The following is a 22,500-nucleotide window of genomic DNA, read 5'->3' as shown; positions in this document are numbered from 1 at the left end:
TACACAACCATATTTTCACCATTAAATGCAATAACTATTCTCTCATTTACTCTGAACTTAAATACATTGAAAATTTCTCTTTTCAATAAGACTTATACATGTCTTATTGTACGAATATCCCAGATCTAACAAGAATTTACTATTATTATTATTATTATTATTATTATTATTATTATTATTGTTGTTGTTGTTGTTGTTGTTGTTGTTGTTGTTGTTGTACACACAAACGCAATTACAGGATCACAAGACCTATCATTGTTGCACTCTTGGTGAACTTTTATTTCTCTCAATACCATCGATCATAAATTACCTACTTTGTATAATGAATAGACAGAAAAAAATGACTTAATAATGTATCATTCAACGAACTGCCATTAAAAGGCTTCCCTAACGCTTTGGTTGAGCGGAAACCTTTGAAAAGTTACGAAATATTCTAAGAAAATTGGTTGAACGGGACACTCTCCTACAGTTGCCAGCTTTGAAATATGATTGAACATATAAAAAAAGAGTAAATGAGGGCTATGGGTAACATTAATCACATATCTGATTGATATAAATACTTTTTATATGCTATGATGATCATATAAACACGTTAGATAAAAAACAAACCAAGAAATAACACAGAAATGTCGTTCTGTCATCAATGTAGGCTACCAAAGCAACAAGACACAGTGGGAGTCGGACAGGGTCCGAGAGTTCTCGCATTGTAGTTTTCGTTTTTGTGTCCCGTCGGCATCTTCAGAATTATCCGAGCTGCTCGCCATGGATAGTGGTATGATATAGCACAGTCTATTAAAGAAAGTTTGGTTTATCAAGTTTATTATCAATATATTTAGCCACGATGCATTCTACAGCAGTGAGTGGAAATTAAAGAAAATTATGCATCATGCCAATCAATTTGTTTACATATCTCCCTAGCAAGATTTCTCCGAAATAGTTAAGTGAAGATGTTAATTTGTTGCTGTATAGCAGTGACATACTAAGTGACAACATTACGCACGGCGAACCCTTAATGTCACACAGTCCCGCAATCGTCGAAAATGGTGAATTTTTAAAGACGTAAAAATCGCGTTAATGACAAGTCACTTTGTCATAATTAAATCAATGCCCAAATTAAATGAGGACTTCGTGTGAACTCCAGTGCTGCAAATCTGCCCAAAAATTACGTTCAAAGATAGAGGATTCCACATTTAATCACATCAGAGGATTGTTTCTGTTGGTAGGAAAATGATTCACAGGACTCGACAGATTGTTTGTAGTTGATCCAATAAGAAATCAAGACGCGTTTCAAGAACCTTACGAACACCAAGACAGACACCTATGGAAATCTTTTTGTCTACATTAGATAATCTTAATTAAAAGTGTGCATCCGAAAACATAAGCCAAACGTTAGGTTCCTAACTAATTGTGACTTTATCCCTATTTGTTATATTAGACATGATTATGCTTTAAATTCTATAGCAGTGAGTTGACTACATCTACACAGAAACTGAAGTTTGCAAAAGTTTCAAAAGAAATCAAAGTTAATGCTAAAAGGACAGTGGTTGGTTTTAGATTAAACCGGCAAGGAAGGCCCTGGGTATGTATAAGAGGCCTCGCTTCAACCTCTGAACTTAAGTAACCCGCAAGGGCAAAAGGAATTGTTGCGTCAGGTCTCCCCTTTTTTAAGTGGGGGTGGGGAGTTAGATTGAGAAATAAAAGAGCAAATATTGCATACGCCAAATGAGACAATTTGCATAGCGCATGCCGATGCGTTGCAAATGGTATGAGATTTTCTCTCTCTCTCTCTCTCTCTCTCTCTCTCTCTCTCTCTCTCTCTCTCTCTCTCTCTCTCTCTCTCTCTCTCTCTCTCTCTCTGAGTCAGTGATAATTCTTTTTAACATGCAAAACCCAATACGACAGGCAATCTCTTTATCTTAGTCCAAACCATAAAAGTTAAGGCAACGACAACTACCACATCCATTCATGTGCAAAATGTCAATATTCCTTTTTAAGACAAAGGGCCAGATAAGGGCGTGTGCAAAAAGACTCCCTCAGTCTACGAAAAAATACTTCATATGTCTAGTAGAAATCAATTCTACTGCACATGGAAATTTCAGGATAAAAACGTAGCTTCGGTTCAAGAACTTTTTTCACACAATCTTCCCAGCACTTCTTAAAGTCCCGTGTGTCATAATGTGACATTTTTTTTTTCACTCGTATTAAAAATCTCAACCAACTTATATAAAATCATAATCACATTTCAACTACTAAAGCACTACAGCTCTCTCTCTCTCTCTCTCTCTCCCTACACACACACACATCTATCTATCTATCTATCTCTCTATACACACACACACACACACACACACACACACACACACACACACACACATATATATATATATATATATATATATATATATATATATATATATATTAATATATTAGAGCAACCATGTATTTCAATATCTGCCACAATTTTTCATCCAGTTTGATGCATCATTGACATTCCACTTCCCAAAAGGAAAAATAGCTCAGCACACACACACACACACACTCGCACAAAGATGGCTTCCAGGATATGAACCTTACTGACATACGCATTTTGGTACAACAAATAAAGATGCAAGGTCTATCATCCCTTCCCTGAATGCCGAAAGTAAATTCCTTTTTAGCACGAAACAGCACATCGTGGCTCAAAAAGTAAAATAAGTATATAAATGTGGTGCTTTCGTTTCCAAATAAAATTTTGTGATGGTGACTCACGGTTGTCCTCACCCTGGCGACGTCGTGACATTTTACAATTTTCTTGCAAGGCCTTGTCACGAGTTGTCACGAGCTGCCGCGAGGTGTTTAGCGAGGTGGCACGACCCCACGTCGCAACACGTCGCAACTAAAAAGGGCGTAAGTGTCAACCTGGCTTAAGTGACAAAGATTAGTTCACTAAGAGGAGAATGAACTATGCTTTCTAACTTGTTTTCAACAGGGAATAGACATGAATTAATAAACTCTCATACCAATGATAAACAAACAGATAGATACTTCAGGTACACAGAAAAGAGAATGGTGAAGAAAATAGCATTTTCTTCGTGTGGATGTCATTGTTGTGTTATCTTCTAAACAAAAAAAGTGAAAATTAATGATAGCTCAGATGGAATCTACAATTGAGTACAAAATGTTTTTTCTAAGTTGTCTTGCAATTTTTGTCAATAAACCAACCCACTTGACGATAAAGTATGTATGAAAAAAAAAATTGAACCCACATTTTTCAGAGCCCGACTCGGCCCCCCACCCCTGGAGGGTATTAGAACTAATTTTTACCACTATTATTATTATTATTATTATTATTATTATTATTATTATTATTATTATTATTATTATTATAAGCTAAGTTACACCGATAGTTGAAAAAGCAGGATGCTATAATCCATTGAGGAAATGAAACAAGGAAATAAATAAACTACAAGAGAAATAATGAACAATCAAAATAAAATATTTTACGAACAGCAAAAGCATTAAACTAGATCTTACATATATAAACTATGAAAATTTAAAAAAGAGGAAGAGAAAAAAGATAGAAGTGTGCCCGAGTGTACCCTCAAGCAAAAGAACTGGGCTACAACCCTAGTTGGAAAAGCAGGATGCTATAAACCCAGGGGCTCCAACAGGGAAAATAGCCCAATGAGGAAAGGAAACAAAGAAAAATAAAATATTTTAAGAACAGTAACAAGACTGAAATAAATATTTCCTATATAAACTATAAAAACTTCAACAAAACAAGAGGAAGATATAATAGTGTGCCCGAGTGTACCCTCAAGCAAGAGAACTCTAACCCAAGGCAGTGGAAGACCATGGTACAGAGGCTATGGCATTACTAAAGACTAGAGAACAATGGTTTGATTTTGGAGTGTCCTAGAAAATTGCGTACCGTAGCTAAAGAGTCCTTTCTACCCTTACCAAGAGGAAAGTACCTTCTGAACAATATCATTGCAGTAGTTAACCCCTTAAGCGAAGAAGAATTGTTCAGTAATCTCAGTGTTGTCAGGTGTATGAGGACAGAGGAGACTGTGGAAAAAATAGGACAGACTATTCGGTGTATGTATGGGCAAAGGATAAAATGAGCCGTAACCAGATAGAGGGATCCAATGTAGTACTGTCTGACCAGTCAAAAGGATCTAATAGCTCACTAACAGTAGTATCTCAACGGGTGGCTGGGACCCTGGTTAACCTACTATGTTAGAACAACGACCAGCAAATAAATCCTCAAATAAAGAGATTATGAGTACGAGGGTTTCTAAATAAATAACAAGTATAAAACTAATGAACAAACACCAGTAAAAATAAAACCAATTGTTTAATTATAAACCGGAGGAGACAAAAATTTAAAATAGTTGTGATTAAAGTAATAAGTAAAATATAAGTATCTTTTATTATTATAATGACCATCATCATGAACACACTCTAGTACTAATAGACCTCCAATAAATTACATGGCCGTATATGAAATGACAAAAAAGATTAGATATAGTATAGAGCATAAATATATTGAATTAACCAACAAATGAACATACCCACAAACAAGGAAAAAACTACGTGCCATCCCAGGGCTACATTTATATGCACAGGCATCCCTACATGCCACGGATTTCTTTCATGTAACCGTTGAACATCATAAATTCAAGGGCACACGCAACACTTAACTATCTTTATGAACGCCCAGAGTCTTAAAAAATAATAATATGTACTGACCCGAATGTTCGATCTGCGAGTCATCATGCAAGCACGTTGTATACAATAGTTAAGTTATCATACGCTGTAACTGGATTCTTCTCGCAATTCATGAAGATACAATTTGGTTGAGATGATCTACTTTTTAGAACAAATATAAAAAGGTTTCAAATCATTGAACTCAAAATTATATATATATATATATATATATATATATATATATATATATATATATATATATATATATATATATATATATATATATATATATACGCAAATGTGTATGCATACACATAGATACAGACCATATATATATGTATATATATATAAATATATATATATATATATAATATATATATATATAATATATATATATATATATATATATATATATATAATATATATATATATAATATATATATATATATATATGTATGTATGTATGTATATATATATATATATATATATATATATATATATATATATATATATATAAATATGGTCTGTATCTATGTGAATGTATACACATTTGCGTATGTGTGTGCAAAGAGAGAGAGAGAGAGAGAGAGAGAGAGAGAGAGAGAGAGAGAGAGAGAGAGAGAGAGAGAATGTGTGTATCTCATTGATAAGAAAAATACTGTCGACCACAAGATAAGATAAGTAGCCATTGAGAGATACAATTCCTTACCATCGAAAATTTTTTGTCTTGCAGTTCTTTCGGTCAAGATGCACTACGACCGATTCGAAAGGGAACACTAGAGCCTCATGCTGGCATCAATGTATAATCTATAGACCTTGGCTGGCATATCGTGTGAGCGATGCAGACAACGCGACTGCCACTAGACCCACTTCTGGCCATACGAAAATCACTCAAATCAATTTTCGCTGATAGACACATCATCATCACCTCCTCCTACGCCTATTGACGCAAAGGGCCTCGGTTAGATTTCGCTAGTCGGCTCTATCTTGAGCTTTCAAATCATTACTCCATTCACCATCTCCTTCTTCGCGCTTCATAGTCCTCAACCATGTAGGCTTGGGTCTTCCAACTTTTCTAATGCCTTATGGAGCCTAGTTAAAATTTTGGTGAACTAATCTCTCTTGGGGAATGCAAAGAGCATGCACGAACCACTTACAGTATGGCACTCAAGTAAACTCTCTTGTAATTTTATTTCTGATCTTGTCCTTCCATTTAACTCCCAATATTCTTCTGAGGGCTTTGTTCTCAAATCAACAGAATCTGTTGGATATTATTTAACTGTCATACCACGATTCATGTCCATGCAATAAAACCGATCTCGATAAACAAATATATAGCCGGAGTTTTATATGTAATTTCAGGCGATTTGATTTCCATAGCAGTCTTTCATTAAAATCCAATTCTAAAGATAAGGTATTAGAGATTATAGTTCCTAAATATTCAAATGATTCTACATCATTAATACTTTCACCTTCCCATGATATTTAATCTCCCATTGCATATTCTGTTCTCATCCTCTCTGTCTTTCTTTCATTTATCTTGAGCCCAACCACATGTGATATTTCATGCATTCTGCTAAGCATGCGTTGCAAATCCTGTGGTGTCCTGCTAATAAGAACAGCATCATCATTATACTCTATGTTAGATAATTTCCTGTTACCAATCCAATCCTTCTCCGCCATATCCAACTGTTCTATGCATTACAAAATTCATGAGGAAGATAAGCAACATAGCTGACAATACATTCCCTTGGAGTACTCACTGGAAATTCATTTGATAGGACTTTGCTAACATTAACTATGCACTTGCTATGCTCATGAACAAACTTAATCAAATTTACATATTTAAGAGGAACTCCATAATAACGTAAGACGCTACACAAAATTGGCCGGTGCACACTATCAAAGGTTTTTGCACAGTTCACAGATGTCATAAAATTGGATTTCTATACTCTGCACATTGCTGTAAAACATGCCTTAAAAGGAAAATTTGGTCCGTAAAACTTCTACCTTTTCTAAATACTGCTTGCTCATCTCTCAGCTTTTCATCAATCTTTCTGTCTAGTTTCTTTAAAATAAGCACACTATATATTTTCATAACAACTGACGTAAGTGTTATGACACTGTAATTATTGCAATCAGTCAGGTCTCCTTTTTTGGTCATTCCCTTCATATCTCCTATTCTTGACCTCACTAAAGTGTTCCATCCAACGTTACCTTTCTTCATCTTCTGTTGTTATAACAGATCCATCTATTTTTTTATGGAATTATGCTGGTTCTTCTAAGTCCCCATAGAGATTTCATTAATAATTCTACGAACAATTCCTACACCTTAGCTACTACCTCAATTCATGGTTTAGTCAGCCTCATCTGCTTTCATGTCAGCCTTATATGATGCATATATATATATATACAGTATATATATATATATATATATATATATATATATATGAAAATAAACACTGTTTCGTATTCTACAGTTATAAATATCTACCTCACATTGGGTTCAAACCCTAGCCTTTCTAAATGCGAAGCAAGGTAGGCATGAATCATGTCACCATTGGTCCGGAAAAAATCGAAGCCAAAGTGGCTTTCATTTGAGTCTGGTATAGACTTTAAAGTAGTCTCACCAAGTAAGTCATGAAATGCATATTAAAATCAAATTCCGGCTTCTACCAGCATTTCTGGTGACATGGCAGATAGCTATCTTGCCTTGCAATTTAAAAGACTAAGGTTTAATATCAAAGTGAGATAGAAATTTATTTCTAATGAGCATGATATTTCAACTTAAATTATGCATTGACTCGTCATTAATAATTCTAATTATATGCAATCAGTTGGGTCACCTGGTTGGTGAGGAAGTCGGGTGTAACTCGCTGGTATGCAAGGCAGTGGTCTCACCAGATAAATCCTGAAATGTAGTGAGGACTTAGGTTCCGACTCATTCAAGACATCTGGTGGCATGACTGACAGCTACCTTGCCTTTCAACTGAAAAGACTAGGTTCTATCAAAATGTGAGGTAGAAATTCATGTGTAGGGATAAATATATATATACATATATATATATATATATATATATATATATATATATATATATATATATATATATATATATATGTGTGTGTGTGTGTGTGTGTGTGTGTGTGTGTGTGTGAATTTTCTTATTGTACTTGAGAACTGCAAATAAGTGTTATCTCAAGTAGCTGATATAGAACCCAAGGGGTCCGTGAAATAATATACGAGGTCAACAAATGCCTGGAGGCTTATGTACTTTACGGGTCACAAGCTGTCATTCACATAAGAATTAAAAATATAAAAACAATTAGTAAAATTCAACTTCTAATATAAATTTTGATATACATATACTATATAAATTTATATATATATATATATATATATATATATATATATATATATATATATATATATATATAAGAATTATTTATTTTTAAATGCCATATACTATTAAGTAACACAATGATAATGATATCATTATAAAAATCATCTGCAAGAGCAGAAGGATATTGGATTATTGAAACACCCACTTTGCTAGGTGATGAATTAACGACCATTTTAAATCAAACTGATTCTTCATATCATAAATACCCAATAAACACGATATTAATCACTATAACTGTTGTCATGTAAAATTTGAAAAAAAAAAAAATTCATTCTGAATTTATTTTAAAACTGGGCTGTGGCACCAACTGGGAGTATTCTGTCCTATCCCATGAAATTAATATAAGCGATAAACATTAATGTAGGATAACAACAATAGAATTTATATTCTAATTAAAGAATGGGTATTATAGATATTATTGAGACATATCTTTTTTAAAATGCTTGAGGGAGTAGACCGACAATGAAGGATTCTGAGAATGGATCAACTGCCTAAACACATTTAGGGTCCCTTGTATTCCTCGAAGCAATTTAGAAGCTTTGCCTGTTCTATCTATTCAGTTGTTTTACTTATCTCTTTGTCCCCAGTGGAGGAATTTGACGTGTGTGTGGTGGGCGGTGGTGTGATGGGGAGCTGCGCTGCTTACAGTTTGGCCGACGCAGGCAAATCAACAGTGCTACTCGAACAGGTACGGTACATTTTATTTCAAGGGGGATGATTTTCTGACCTTGAAATGTCACATGAAAATTTCTCTCTATATTTATAACTCCCCTCCCCCCTTTTTTTTTTTTCTTTTTGTTCCCGCCTTACGGTATTCCCAAATACTATGGTAATTTTGGATTATTTATACAATGTTCTTTATCCATGATTTTTTAAATTACACTTTTAATATAAGCTTAACTTTACTAGTCTTTCCATTCTTCGAGATATTTGAACTTTACATTGGTGATAACGCTTCTATTCTCCATGTGTTAAAGGAAGTTGAGCTTCACAGAAAAATTCTTAAGTGTTATGTTGAAATTTCAGTATTCTTCTTTGAATGGCAAGGAGAAATGGAATGACGTAAACACTTGATGGCGTCAGTCGATGTACGTTTCCGTGAGACCTTCGAAATCTTGAGAGGCTCTCAACTCCATAACCCGTTATTGAATAATGAAGCCTAATTCACTACACCACGAAATAATACGGGTCTCGATATCAATTTTTATCTTGTATTTTTTTTTTTCTAAATGCAAAAATCAAATTTGAAAACTAAGCAATCGCAAACAGAATTACTAAAACTAGTTTTAGCATTCGTTATTATTATTATTATTATTATTATTATTATTATTATTATTACTAGCCAAGCTACAACCCTAGTTGGTAAAGTATTATTATTATTATTATTATGATTATTATTAGCCATATTATTATTATTATTATTATTATTATTATTACTAGCCAAGCTACAACCCTAGTTGGAAAATTATTATTATTATTATTATTATTATTATTATTATTATTATTATTATTATTATTATTATTATTATTATCATTACTAGCCAAGCTACAACCCTAGTTTGAAAAGCAAGATTCTATAAGCCCAAGAGCTCCAATAGGGAAAAATAGCCCAGTGACGAAAGGAAATAAGGAAATAAATAAATGAGGAGAACAAATTAAATACAGATTTCCTAAAGAAGAACACAAACATACATGATTACAAATCGCACTTTAGAAATAGGGGTTTTCCGTTGGCTCATCTCGGTACAAGTTCTGATCAAAATTCCGTGGGGAGAGGCGACCACAGATATCACGTGACCGTCTGCTGGGAACCAAACAATGAGGATTATTGAAGAACCGGTTCTGGTTTTAAGTTTCTTGTGATTAGCATTTGTCGGCTATCTGGTCGGATACTTGGCCCTTGAATATTTCATTCCTGAAATTATTTAAAAAATTGCAGACGCTCATGAATATTCGGTATTTACTGAGGAAATGGGGTTACAGGGACGTTTTATTGGGGGTACGGGGACTTAAACGTTTTATTGGGGGTACGGGGACTTAAACGTTTTATTGGGGGTACGGAGACTTAAACGTTTTATTGGGGGTACGGGGACTTAAACGTTTTATTGGGGGTACGGGGACTTAAACGTTTTATTGGGGGTACGGAGACTTGAACGTTTTATTGGGGGTACGGGGACTTAAACGTTTTATTGGGGGTACGGGGACTTAAACGTTTTATTGGGGGTACGGGGACTTGAATGTTTTATTGGGGGTACGGAGACTTCTACGTTTTATAACATTCTGCAAGTCGTCACGGAATAATATCTAAATGTGATGCAAACTTGAACTAATGACTTACTATAAAACATCTCATGTATGAAAAATATAAAAATCTATTCTTCATATCGTTAAAACTGATAAAACCTAGTGATAATGGAATCTCTGTCATTCAAACGACACTATTCCTTGTTAAACCTTGAAAACAAATCCGTTAATAACTCTATTTCCTGCCTGACCCTCAAGATCTACATCCTCATTGGTTGTCTAATATTGTTGGTAACCAACAATGGATATTCAATGTGACTTAGTTACAGTGACAGACGTCCTTTGTGTTGCATAGGCCATTTTTTTCCTAGAAAAATTGAAATAAACAATTCTATTCGCTTTCATCCAAGGCTGTTAATGTAACCATCAAATAGATAAACAAGAGAAATAAGAGATTTCCGACCTCCACCAAAGGGTGATGTTGACACAAGAAGAAAGACATTCGATTTGTATCTGATCATCTCCAAAAGTTAATGGAGTCGTCCATGGCCGAAGATCTATCTGTGCTGGAAAGAAAATCCGTCAATTTGTTTTGACGTCATCTTTAAAATGGCGAAAAATGTAAATCTGGATCTAGAATCCGGATCCGTGTCCGGATCGTCAAAATTTAATGGAATCGTCCATGGCCTAAGATCTATCTGTGGTGGAAATTTCGTCAGAATCCGTCGAGTAGTTTTGACGTAATCCTGTCCACGGGCAGATAGACAGACACTCACAGACAAATAAATAAATAAACCGTCTAGATTTTATAACCTTGGCGGAGGTCAAAAACAGATTTCTATGAATTACATATAAGCCTACCTAAAAGTTAATAAGTAAGAGTAACAGTGATTTGTGATAAAAAAAAACTTATGTTTATAATTTACTTTTGAAATAAGAAACTGAAAAATCCCGATTCATAGATTCTGGCAATTGAAATATTTAGTCAATTAACGATCTAAATATCCAGCGAAACATTAACACTGTTAGATTTTTAAGTTTAATTTGAATCCTAGAAGGAAATAACAGCAAAGCTTACTTCCAAGTAAGCACGAATTCTGTGAAAAATAGCTAACCATGAAATAAACCTTACCACGGTTAACAAAACACTAGGCCTTATCAGAAACCGAGGATGTTATAAAAAAAATCCTAACTATCAGCACTTACTTATCAAGACGTGAAGAGGACGAACATCGTTTTAATAACATTAAGTGGTTGATATTCCTCCCCCACCCCAACGAAGAGCAGTATACATCAGTGAAATATATAAAAAAACACCTATGTTTTTTTTTTCTTTTTCGATACGTCTTGCTGAGGGCTTAAGTATATAAACAAACTAAATATTCTCATTTCGAACTTTAAACTCAAAACACTACGAAGTTGTGAATTCTATCATCATGCAGTGCTCTAACAATTAAAGCAAACATCTATGGTTTTGTGTCCCCCGTAACATTACGAAATGGATGACTTAATTAAGGGCACAGAACCTTCCTGTCCAAGATATGTTATTCTCTTTTTATATAGAGGAACGTTAATATACCAAGAAACGTGAAACGCATCTGAGTTATTTCAATTATCATTGGCTTTTTATGGCTACAGTACCTAAGATGTAAATCAGTTTATTTCCAAGGTGTTTCATTTTTTCTCATTAATTTACCCAAGTCGGAATCGATATAATATGCTTGCAAAACGCAAATGTATACGGTATATACCCACAAACGCACGCATACCCACAATAGCTATCAATCTATCTAGACTACCAAAAATTTCCTCATAAGATGAGTGCTGCAAAACACAATAAGACAAGTTCACCCTATAGATCAAGACTAAATCCACTGTGTAGAAAATTTCTTTAGAACAGGCAACTTCATAAATCTGTGCATATATCTCATCAGTAGTGCGTCAGCCACTATACACGCTGCACTATAGTCCATTTCTCTTAGCGAGTCATATTTGCACCGACTCGCAACGGTGCCCTTTTAGCTCGGAAAAGTATCCTGGTCGCTGATTGGTTGGAATTATCTTGTCCAACCAATCAGCGATCAGGAAACTTTTCCGAGCTAAAAGGGCACCGCTGCGAGTCGGTGCAAATATGACTCGCTAAAAGAAATGGACTATAGTCAGTTCTATCTTGCACGCAGTTTCAGATATCCATAACATTAAGACTTCCATTCCAGCACTTGTATAAAGTCATCTTGTCAGTAAATCTGAGGTCTTCCTCCCAACTTTCTCTTCCATTTGTACTTTCTTCATTTCTCCATTTCTTGTTCGCCAGCTACAGTCCATTGTAACCACTAGACCCTTGAACTAGAGCGGTCTTCCAAACTTGCAATATCAAATATCATCAGTCTTCCTGCTACAAGAAGACCTACATTCCCTCTTAGCCTACAGTAGTCGCCTACATCTTTCTCTTACACAAAATGTACTTTGAAATTTCTCTTTTTGGAATGGTCCCACAGACGACAAATTCACCAAGAGTCCGTATTACGTCCGAAGGGACAGGCATATATATATATATATATATATATATATATATATATATATATATATATATATATATATGTATGTATATATATATATACACACACACACATATATATATATATATATATATATATATATATATATATATATATATACATATACATATACATATATATATATACATACATACATATACATATACATATATATATATATATATATATATATACACATACATACATATATATATATATATATATATATATATATATATATATATATATATATATATAACTGTGCCAGAATACTACCCTTTTACTTTGATTTCTTGATTCACATAATATATAGCTCGCTTTACTTAAACACATCTGCTATACATTTTATGTTAGGTCTACACACTCAATTCACAAGGACTAAATATCTTTTGTTTAATATTTTTTCGCAACAAAACATGCTTAGCGGTGAGAACACTACAGTGACATATTAGAAAAAGATAACGTATTCGCTACAATAGAACATTTCTTATCTTATTAAGCAGTGTTATGATTGAATAAATCAATTATAACATTCCTCCAAATTTATTATTATTATTATTATTATTATTATTATTATTATTATTATAAGCCCTAGGCCACTAACAAAGAAAAATAACCCAAAGAGAACAGGGAATAAGGAAATACATAAACCATATGAGCAGTAATGAATAACGAATATAAAATACCTTGAGATTAGTAACAACATTAAAATGGCTCTGTCTAAAATAGTGTAGGGTTGAGCCTTGAGATGGAGAATGCAAAACTGTTAGAATTTACGGAATACCTATACTCAATTATTTTTAATGAGGCGGATTTGCACCGACTCAGAGCGGTGCCCTTTTAGCTCGGAAAAGTTTCCTGCTCTCTGATTGGTTAGAATTATCTTGCCTAACCAATCAGCGATCAGGAAACTTTTCCGAGCTAAAAGGGCACCCTTGCGAGTCGGTGCAAATCTGCCTCAGTAAAAAGAATTGACTATAGTATTACGTACAGGATGATACAATCTTGCAATATCTGAATGCAAAAGATGGTCAGAATTATGAAAAATATTATGCATTATGAATAGAGTTAATTGAGCCTCGATGCCAGGGATTAATATCAAGAACAGGGATACGAAATTTAATAGACCGCAAGTTTTCGTCCACCAAATTAATGAGAATCAGTAGCTCAAGACCAGACAGAACATTACACGAAAGAATGTGGAATGAAAGAATAAAAAAAAAATCCTTCAGAGCAGATTGATCAACGAAAATATTGAAAGATTTTCTCAATAAGCCTATTTTTTGTGCAATTGAAGAGTTTCTTAATAAGGCAATTTATTTTTCTTTTTGGCTACGAGAAAGAGCAATGTCCATTGGGGAGGAATGTTAGTAATGTACTTATGAAAATAACTTGGAAAGGTGACTTTCTTACAGTATGAGAGAGAGAGAGAGAGAGAGAGAGAGAGAGAGAGAGAGAGAGAGAGAGAGAGAGAGAGAGAGAGAGAGAGACGAAGCTCTATATTGGGTACCGTATCATCTCTCTTTCCATTTTCAAAATGTCTATGTTTACCCATAGGCCAAGGAGATGTCCAACCATATATTGTCATTTTTCTATAGCAAAGGATATTTATAGCCTAAAGCTTGTCACTCTTATGATTACAGTTTCCTGTGCCCCACACTCGAGGCAGCAGCAGTGGCCACAGTCGCATTACAGGACTTTCCGACTACGGTACTCCATACATGGCTGACATAGTCAGCCACGGTGTCAAGAAGTGGGTGAAGTTACTAGCTGCAGCTACCACGAAGGGAGCCAGGTCAGTGAGTTCTCCAGGGCATCTGTAGTTGATGTTGATAATGAAAATCGGGATTTTTTTTTATCTTTATCATTATATTCAGATGTTAACTCTAATAATCTATTTTCTGAGGCGAATCTTCCACTTTCTTTGGCGTAAGCTCTATGTCTTTTTGCTGTCTGATAAACATATAGCATCCGTAATCAACCTACGCATAAATTCATGTAAAAATCTTACATACAAAAGATGCACATGAATTATATGCATTTTTATGCACTGTATTCTAATTGTTATAATTGCACTGACGAGTAACTGGGAATAAAAATTAAAACAGCCAATTACTGTTCATCCACTGCATACGATTGTGAGTGCTATATACATTATCATGATCTGGTTGCAAATCTATATCAAACTGCAAACAAGGTCTTTATACACACACACACACACACACACACACATATATATATATATATATATATGTATATATAATATATATATATATATATATATATATATATATGTGTGTGTGTGTGTGTGTGTGTGTGTGTGTGTGTGTGTACCTTATCGTATCTTAATCCGGTGGCACCCACAGAATGCTTAGGGCCTCGATGAATTCATGCCAAATGTTTCTTTCCTGTGCCATCTTTCTGTATGCGAGGTGTCTACAATTTTAAAGCAAGGTTATTTCAGTTTCATATTGTTCTTATTGCAAAAGTTAACATTCCAAGGAACAAATTAAAATCATCACTATGTTGTTTTATTTCATTCAGTGACGACAGCTGTTTCAGGCATTCACTCAGGACCTTCATCAGGGCTATAGTAGTTTTACATGGATACAACAATACAAAGAATATTGCAGTAAAAAAAAAAATAAATATTTGAAATAAAAAGTTTAAGTGCAGTTTACAGAAATAAATAAGGAATTTGATTAAACCTGGCAGACTGGAAAAATTCTATTAAGGTTTTGAAGACTTGTCCTTTTGGTTCAGGTGGCCTGCAAAAAAAAAAAAAAAAAAAAAAAAAAAAAAAAAAAAAAAAAAAAAAATCTCCTATTGTAAGAGATTACATAATCTAAAGGTATCCGAGCATGCAGAGTAGGCTGCTGCAGTGTGATGCGCACCTTTATAGGAAACCCCAGCTGCATATAGCCATCCTCTTGATGTGCTTCGCACTGCAGCAGCCAGCCTACTGTGGATGTGCAAGTGTCTTCAGTTGTGTTCTCCCCTTTTGCCGGAGAAAATTCCGTTGCAGCCCACCAAAGCCAGGCGAATCAGTCTTGCAAAGGTTCACGAAATTATTTCATGCCAGGATCATCCAAATTAATCGTATTGGGAAAATTTATTTTAATTCTTTATTCTAAATATCAAATTTTATTATGTAACAGCCATTAGATTATAATTTCATCGTCAAATTAATATAGCACTGGTAATGGCCATCAGTAAATGGCTCATGCATCTAAATTGAATGAAATAAAATAATAATATAGTGTTAGCTCAAATCTATCCTTCAGAGTTTTGGCCTTGAAGGTATGAAGAGGTATAGAAAATTTTAATAGAGTTGTTTCTAATATTAAATACCAAATGAGCACCGATATTCAGAACTGAGTACATAAAAGACTGCCCAAAAAGAAGAAATATACATAAATACTCAAGCAAGTGCGTAACTTCACATACGTAGGTGTTAGTAATTTGATACAACAATTCCTCATAAAAATAATTGATATGCATTGAATTACAAATGAAGGGCAAGCTAATTTAACAGTTTACGGTTCTCGTGATGTAAAATTATCAGTGCTTTCAAAAACCTTTAAATCTTCCCTGGCTTCTACATAAATTGAAAAGTTTTTCAGTATATTCTGAGACCCTTGCTTCTTAATCTAAAACAGGGACGAGAGTCCGTAAAATGTATTGACAAAGTATCACATTGATTTTATATCTCCTCTTATATAAAATTTTAATTAATCTGTTAAACTAAGGCATGGCATAGCTTATACTCACTGGATCCATTTAATAACCATCTGGCCCTTTTGGTTATCATTGGATACTGAAACTTGGAAATGGCTCTAATTTTAGTCTTAGTTTGTAAGAGATGATTGAACGGTGGGCGATTGGACCAAACGTCTTCAAGGAATCTCAGGAAATGCAAAGTGAGCTGTGTGTCTTTCAATATCAAATCAAATGAAAAGAATATAGGATGTACCTTTCAGTATTATAAAAAAAGAGACACAATAGAAAAAAACAAGTAAACAACTTGAACAACTTATCCTGATAATCTAAATGATACGAAGTAAATCAAGGCTTTGGTAAAACCTTTTAAAAAAGTTAAAATCCATGTATTGCACAAATAGCCTCCTATTATATAATGCCTTCTACTAAATTAGCATAATTAAAAATCAAGGTAAGGCAAGCTCCCTCTCCATTCCCAGAGATTTATTTATATATATACTATATATATATATATATATATATATATATATATATATATATATATATATATATATACCTGAATATATATATATATGTCCACAGCAGAAAAAAGGCCTCAGACATGACCTTCCACTTGCGTCTGTTTATGGTCTGTCTATGCCAGTCCACACCCACAAACTTTTTAAGTTCGTCAGTCCATCGTTATCTCTCTCTTCCCCTGCTTATTTTACTATCTCTAGTGACCCTTTCTGTTATTCTTAATGTCCATCTATTGTCTGACAATCTCATTATATGTTCTTCTCTCTTTCTCTCTCTCTCTCTCTCTCTCTCTCTCTCTCTCTCTCTCTCTCTCTCTCTCTCTCTCTCTCTCTCCTTTATAAAAGTAGGGTCCTTCTGGCCCTGAACAAGTATTTTCGGGAGAAGGTCGTAAAATCTAAGCCCTTATACCATCCAAACTGCAAGATCTCACTGCGGTCCATCACAGTCGATTACCGATCAAGCACCCAAATCACAAAATCCGTAGTTTATAACGGGCATGGACCTATTGCGATCCATCTGTAAGCGATCGAGTTCGAGTCTCACTTATGAGGCAAGGCTGTGTTTGTACAATGTAAGTGTTCATGTGTACTTATGCAGCAATGAGAGTAGGCCTATACCCCTTCATGTAGACTTTTCGAACATATGAGGCCATTCAGAAGCCAAATGCACATGATGGGAAATCTGCAGTTACACTGTGAAGTCAAAGTTAGAGGGAAGAAAGGAAGCAGGGGCATAGGAAAAGTAAACAATGATATACAGCAAGTTCAGTAGCTATGAGCATACAGAACGCTGCAGAGACCCTACAGTCCATCTGACGAGATGCACCGATGGCATTATCACCCCTACGGAGCGTTGAAGAGATGTGACTAGGAAGCTAATGAAAAGAAATGGACATGAATTTCTCCTGCACTGTATGTCTATGAGATATTTTTCATTGATCCAAAAGACTGAATTAAGCTATGGCACTTTTATCTTTTCTTACTCACACTCTTCAAGTAATAAATCACTAAACATAAAAAATATGGCTCATATGGCAATTTGTCACCTAAGTAATTCTGCCTGATATAGATTACCCCACACAAAAAGGAAACCCCCAAGAAGATGCTAATTAATTGACCATTATTATGAAAGTTTAGAAAGTACAACTAATCACCCAGCCACAATCGTTTACTTCCACGTCAGTTGTCAGAAGAAGTTCCTAAACAAGAAGTGAAAATTAGAGCAAGAAAAAGTTAGAGAAGCGATGGCGAAATAGAGAAAGACAGAAGAGAACGAATGAAGTTTGCAGTAAAAGGTAGAAATTAGGGGAACTGCGAGCTAAGAAAAACCTAGTCCTGCTTGGGGTGTGCCGTATGAGGAACATTGTAAGCTGAACCTCATTACAAAGAAAAATAAAGCCCCAAGGTCTCTCCAATCGTCCCATTTTGCAAAGTACACAAGAATTTTCCACAAGAAAGGGAAAAAAAAAACCTACTACTACTACTACTACTACTACTACTACTACTACTATGCCGGTAGCCAAGAATACTAGAAATCAAAAGGTAAAAGAAAAATAAGCAATTACTGTATTAAATTAACTTCAAGACCATAAAAATTTACATCACTCTTACTGATACTTAACTTTCTAAATTCTTCTTTAATTCTTCTCACTTCTCTTTCCCCTACCTTTCCTATCAGCTAAAAAAAAAAAAAAACATAATGGCAGCGTTAGCTCGGTAACGAAGAAGTATTTTTTAATTATCTCGCGATGAGGATATATAGAATTGGGTTAAAACTATGTACGAAATCATCATCTGACTAATTATATCTGTTCCTGCGATCTGAATATATACAACAGATATCTGGAAAGTGTCAGGGGCCACAAGATCCTGGTATTAATTATGTAGGGCAGTGTCATAAGCGTTATATATTATGAAGTGATATCTTTTTATGATAACTTATAACAATATTACGAAAGTTACAAATTTTTCTCACACGTTGAATAAGGCAATTTTAACTATGAACTATTTTGCCTTATAAAAGAAATGGGGCAAAATATGTAGTTCCATTTCCTTTGCTTTCTTCCTGGACTTCCTTCTTCTTCTTTTTTTTTAATGACGATTCTTAAAGAAAAAAAATTGTATGTGTAATATGTCAATAATTGATCAGGAAATCTTGTACGTACACATACATACATACATACATGAAATTACACACACATTATATATATATATATATATATATATATATATATATATATATATATATATATATATATATATATATACATATAAAGGTGTGTGTGTATACACACACTTGTCTGTGTCTGGGCACAAGAGTGTACGAAACTTTGTATGGATCCAGATCCATATCACGATTGAACTGATAAAACGAAGAGAACATTATCAGAGATTCTAAGATTTGGAAAGGAATGATCACGTGTTTACCAGAGGGTTTTCATCTCGTTATGAGAAACCAAAATGTCTGTGATACTTCATGTCTATGTAATAGTGACAAATGAAATCTCTGACCGATAGATAAGTAGTGTGCGGGTATTTTCCTATAAAAAGTAATATTAAGAGTAAAAACAGTTGCGAGAATATTTGTTTTTATTCATAGCTAAACAACAACATCACTGTTTCTGTGAGAGATCCGCTGATAAACAGTAATTATTCGTAATGGTGCAATGAACTATAGTCCCTATTAAAAGAATCTCGCTTGTTAACATGAAGAAACTTCAGATTTAAAAGCTCCTACTTAATTTGCCTTTCGCATAGTAGTGATGCTCAACTCTGTATGCATACACAACCGTACGATACATTACACACACACACACACACACACACACACACACACACACACACACATATATATATATATATATATATATATATATATATATATATACACACACATACATACATACATACGTACACGTGTACGCGACCCGTCAAAAATGATGCCTAATTATTTAGATAGATATGAACGCACGTGCATGACGTGTACAGACTATACCGTTCCTACCACCTCTCACCAGGGTATGACTACTCCATCTACCCACACCTAAGGCACGGGGAGACACAGAATTGTTATACGTACAGTATAGCAATGTCACTGAGCGTTTCAAAAAAGAAATATATATATATATATATATATATATATATATATATATATATATTTATATATATATTTATATATATATTTATATATATATATTTATATATATATATACTATATATAAATTTATAAATATATATCTATATATACATACATAATATATATATATATATATATATATATATATATATATATATATATATATATATATCCAGACTTGCTCTATATTATAAAGGGGAGACACACACATACAATTATACATACATACACATACACAGACACACACACACAAATATATATATATATATATATATATATATATATATATATATATATATATATATATATATATATATATATATATATATATATATATACCATCCCTGTGAATGAAAGTCTGGATGGCGGCAAGGAGAATTCTCCTTGTATGGCGGGAGCTTTGGCAGTGTGGTTAAGTTCCAGGGAATAAGTTCAATTGTTGACTTGAAGTCGACTCAGTTGTTATTGTCTCTAAACATCTGCTGGGGTCAAGGAAATGGCGAGGGGCTATATATTGATTTCCTAAGATGCAATGGAAAAAAAAATGCTTGGTTCAAAAATATTGTCGAACTTTTGAAGCAGTAACCCATTTACAAATTTATAAAAGCTGACGACAAAGAAAAACTAACTAGATTGGTAGAATAGAGAGTGAAGCGATAAAACGAATAGTTTGTGTTTGTTATATCATAGACAAAAGTAGTAAAAGTAAACCGAGATGGGGTTGTCCGCTTATACTCCGGCTAGGACAACGCGGGATATGCCTGTAGAAGGCATGATGAAAAAAGTAGTAGTGGACTGCATTTATTTAACTTGGTATAATGACCATAAAAGGGAACTGAGAACGTCATTTAGCGCCACCATGGAAAAAAAGATAGTATAATGAAAGGGTAAAATCACAAAAAGATAAAAAGATCTAATGTAAATATATTATTTTTCCCAACCCAAATCCAGTTTCTGTTTTCCCAAATTCTTTTCATGGCACCTAAAAAAAGTTGACTTCGTCAACAATACAAATACAAACACACAACCAATAAATAAAAACATTAATACCAAACCAGCGTTGCTGAGGATAAGAGATATGAAGAGAAACGTGAGATGAATAGTATTGTCCTGAATCAAATTAACAAATTAGAAAAACTCGATGGGTCGACGGTCACAAGGGAACATAAGATCAGCGGTGACAGTAATTTTAATCTCACTTGCACTTAAGCGTTTGCTTATAATCAAGCGTTGTCTTGCATTGCAACTGCACATATCTACAAAACAAGCTACCACCAATCTCCTATTGCGCGACATATATAAAAATCGAAATATATTTTTTGTAACTTCATAAACCGCACTCTAAAATGAGTAAATGGTATGAAAATATTGTTACCATAATGTATCAAATCAAAATGTATTTAGACATATTAATATGACAATATTCCTTAACAATTTTTAGCAGAGAGAGAGAGAGAGAGAGAGAGAGAGAGAGAGAGAGAGAGAGAGAGAGAGAGAGAGAGAGAGAGAGAGATTAAGTAACCCCTACTCTGTTGGAATCCTTTCTAAACATTCATGATTTATTTTCGCTCTCATGTTTCTTTAAACGGGAAATATGATATTCTACTCAGTGTATGCAAGTGCTTGTTTAAGCTATTTCTTTCTCCTAGTACAACTAAATATTTTTACCCTTTTTAAGTATTCTATCTCTAATACTGACATTTTAACTTTGAGTACATTTAAATTTGGCTCCAATCATTAGTTTTTCCGTCTTCATCTATTTTCTCTTTTTCTTACATTCTTTCTGAAATAAAATCTTGAAAAATGAGCCCTGGTCTTTGAAATTTAGGTCTTTATAGTCGTAGTTTCTCAGAATAATTCAACTATCAAATGAGAAAGATCAGTAATTCAGTGGCAGACCATGATATAGACTCCAACACAGAAGTTCTTCCAAGAGCTCTTTAAGTTACAAGTTTCATGTCTACACACATAGCCATTCCATTTTATATATATGTTACTAAATGTGCAATTGTTTTCACACCAAAACCATCCTACTCTAGTAGGATAAGTTGAAATTACATTTTTGTAATTATTCACGATCTTGTAAATTATGTATAACATGAATACATTCTTAATCCTTACAATACCAGCATCTTTATGCTGACCTTATAATTTCATAAAGTCCTAAGAATCCAGCCCCTGAAATTAATCACAAGAGGCAAATGATGCAGATAGATAGTCTAAGTTATGTGGTT

At 33.9% G+C, this 22,500-nt stretch overlaps 1 protein-coding gene across 1 annotated transcript in view; it reads left to right on the top strand.

Moving 5' to 3' along the window:
* The first annotated feature begins 658 nt into the window (after nt 1–658).
* Nucleotides 659–22,500, top strand: part of LOC137632020 (peroxisomal sarcosine oxidase-like) — a 44,463-nt gene continuing 22,621 nt past the window's right edge. The window contains exons 1-3 of the mRNA XM_068363996.1: nt 659–772; nt 8,678–8,778; nt 14,536–14,687. Coding sequence (XP_068220097.1) covers nt 763–772; nt 8,678–8,778; nt 14,536–14,687 — 263 coding nt within the window. The 5' untranslated portion in view covers nt 659–762. The remainder of the gene's footprint in view (nt 773–8,677; nt 8,779–14,535; nt 14,688–22,500) is intronic.

Source organism: Palaemon carinicauda, chromosome 40 (genome assembly GCF_036898095.1).
Source record: "Palaemon carinicauda isolate YSFRI2023 chromosome 40, ASM3689809v2, whole genome shotgun sequence".
Lineage (NCBI taxonomy): Eukaryota > Metazoa > Arthropoda > Malacostraca > Decapoda > Palaemonidae > Palaemon > Palaemon carinicauda.
The sequence above is the reverse complement of the archived record's forward strand: the minus strand, read 5'-3'. Positions and strand labels throughout refer to the sequence as shown.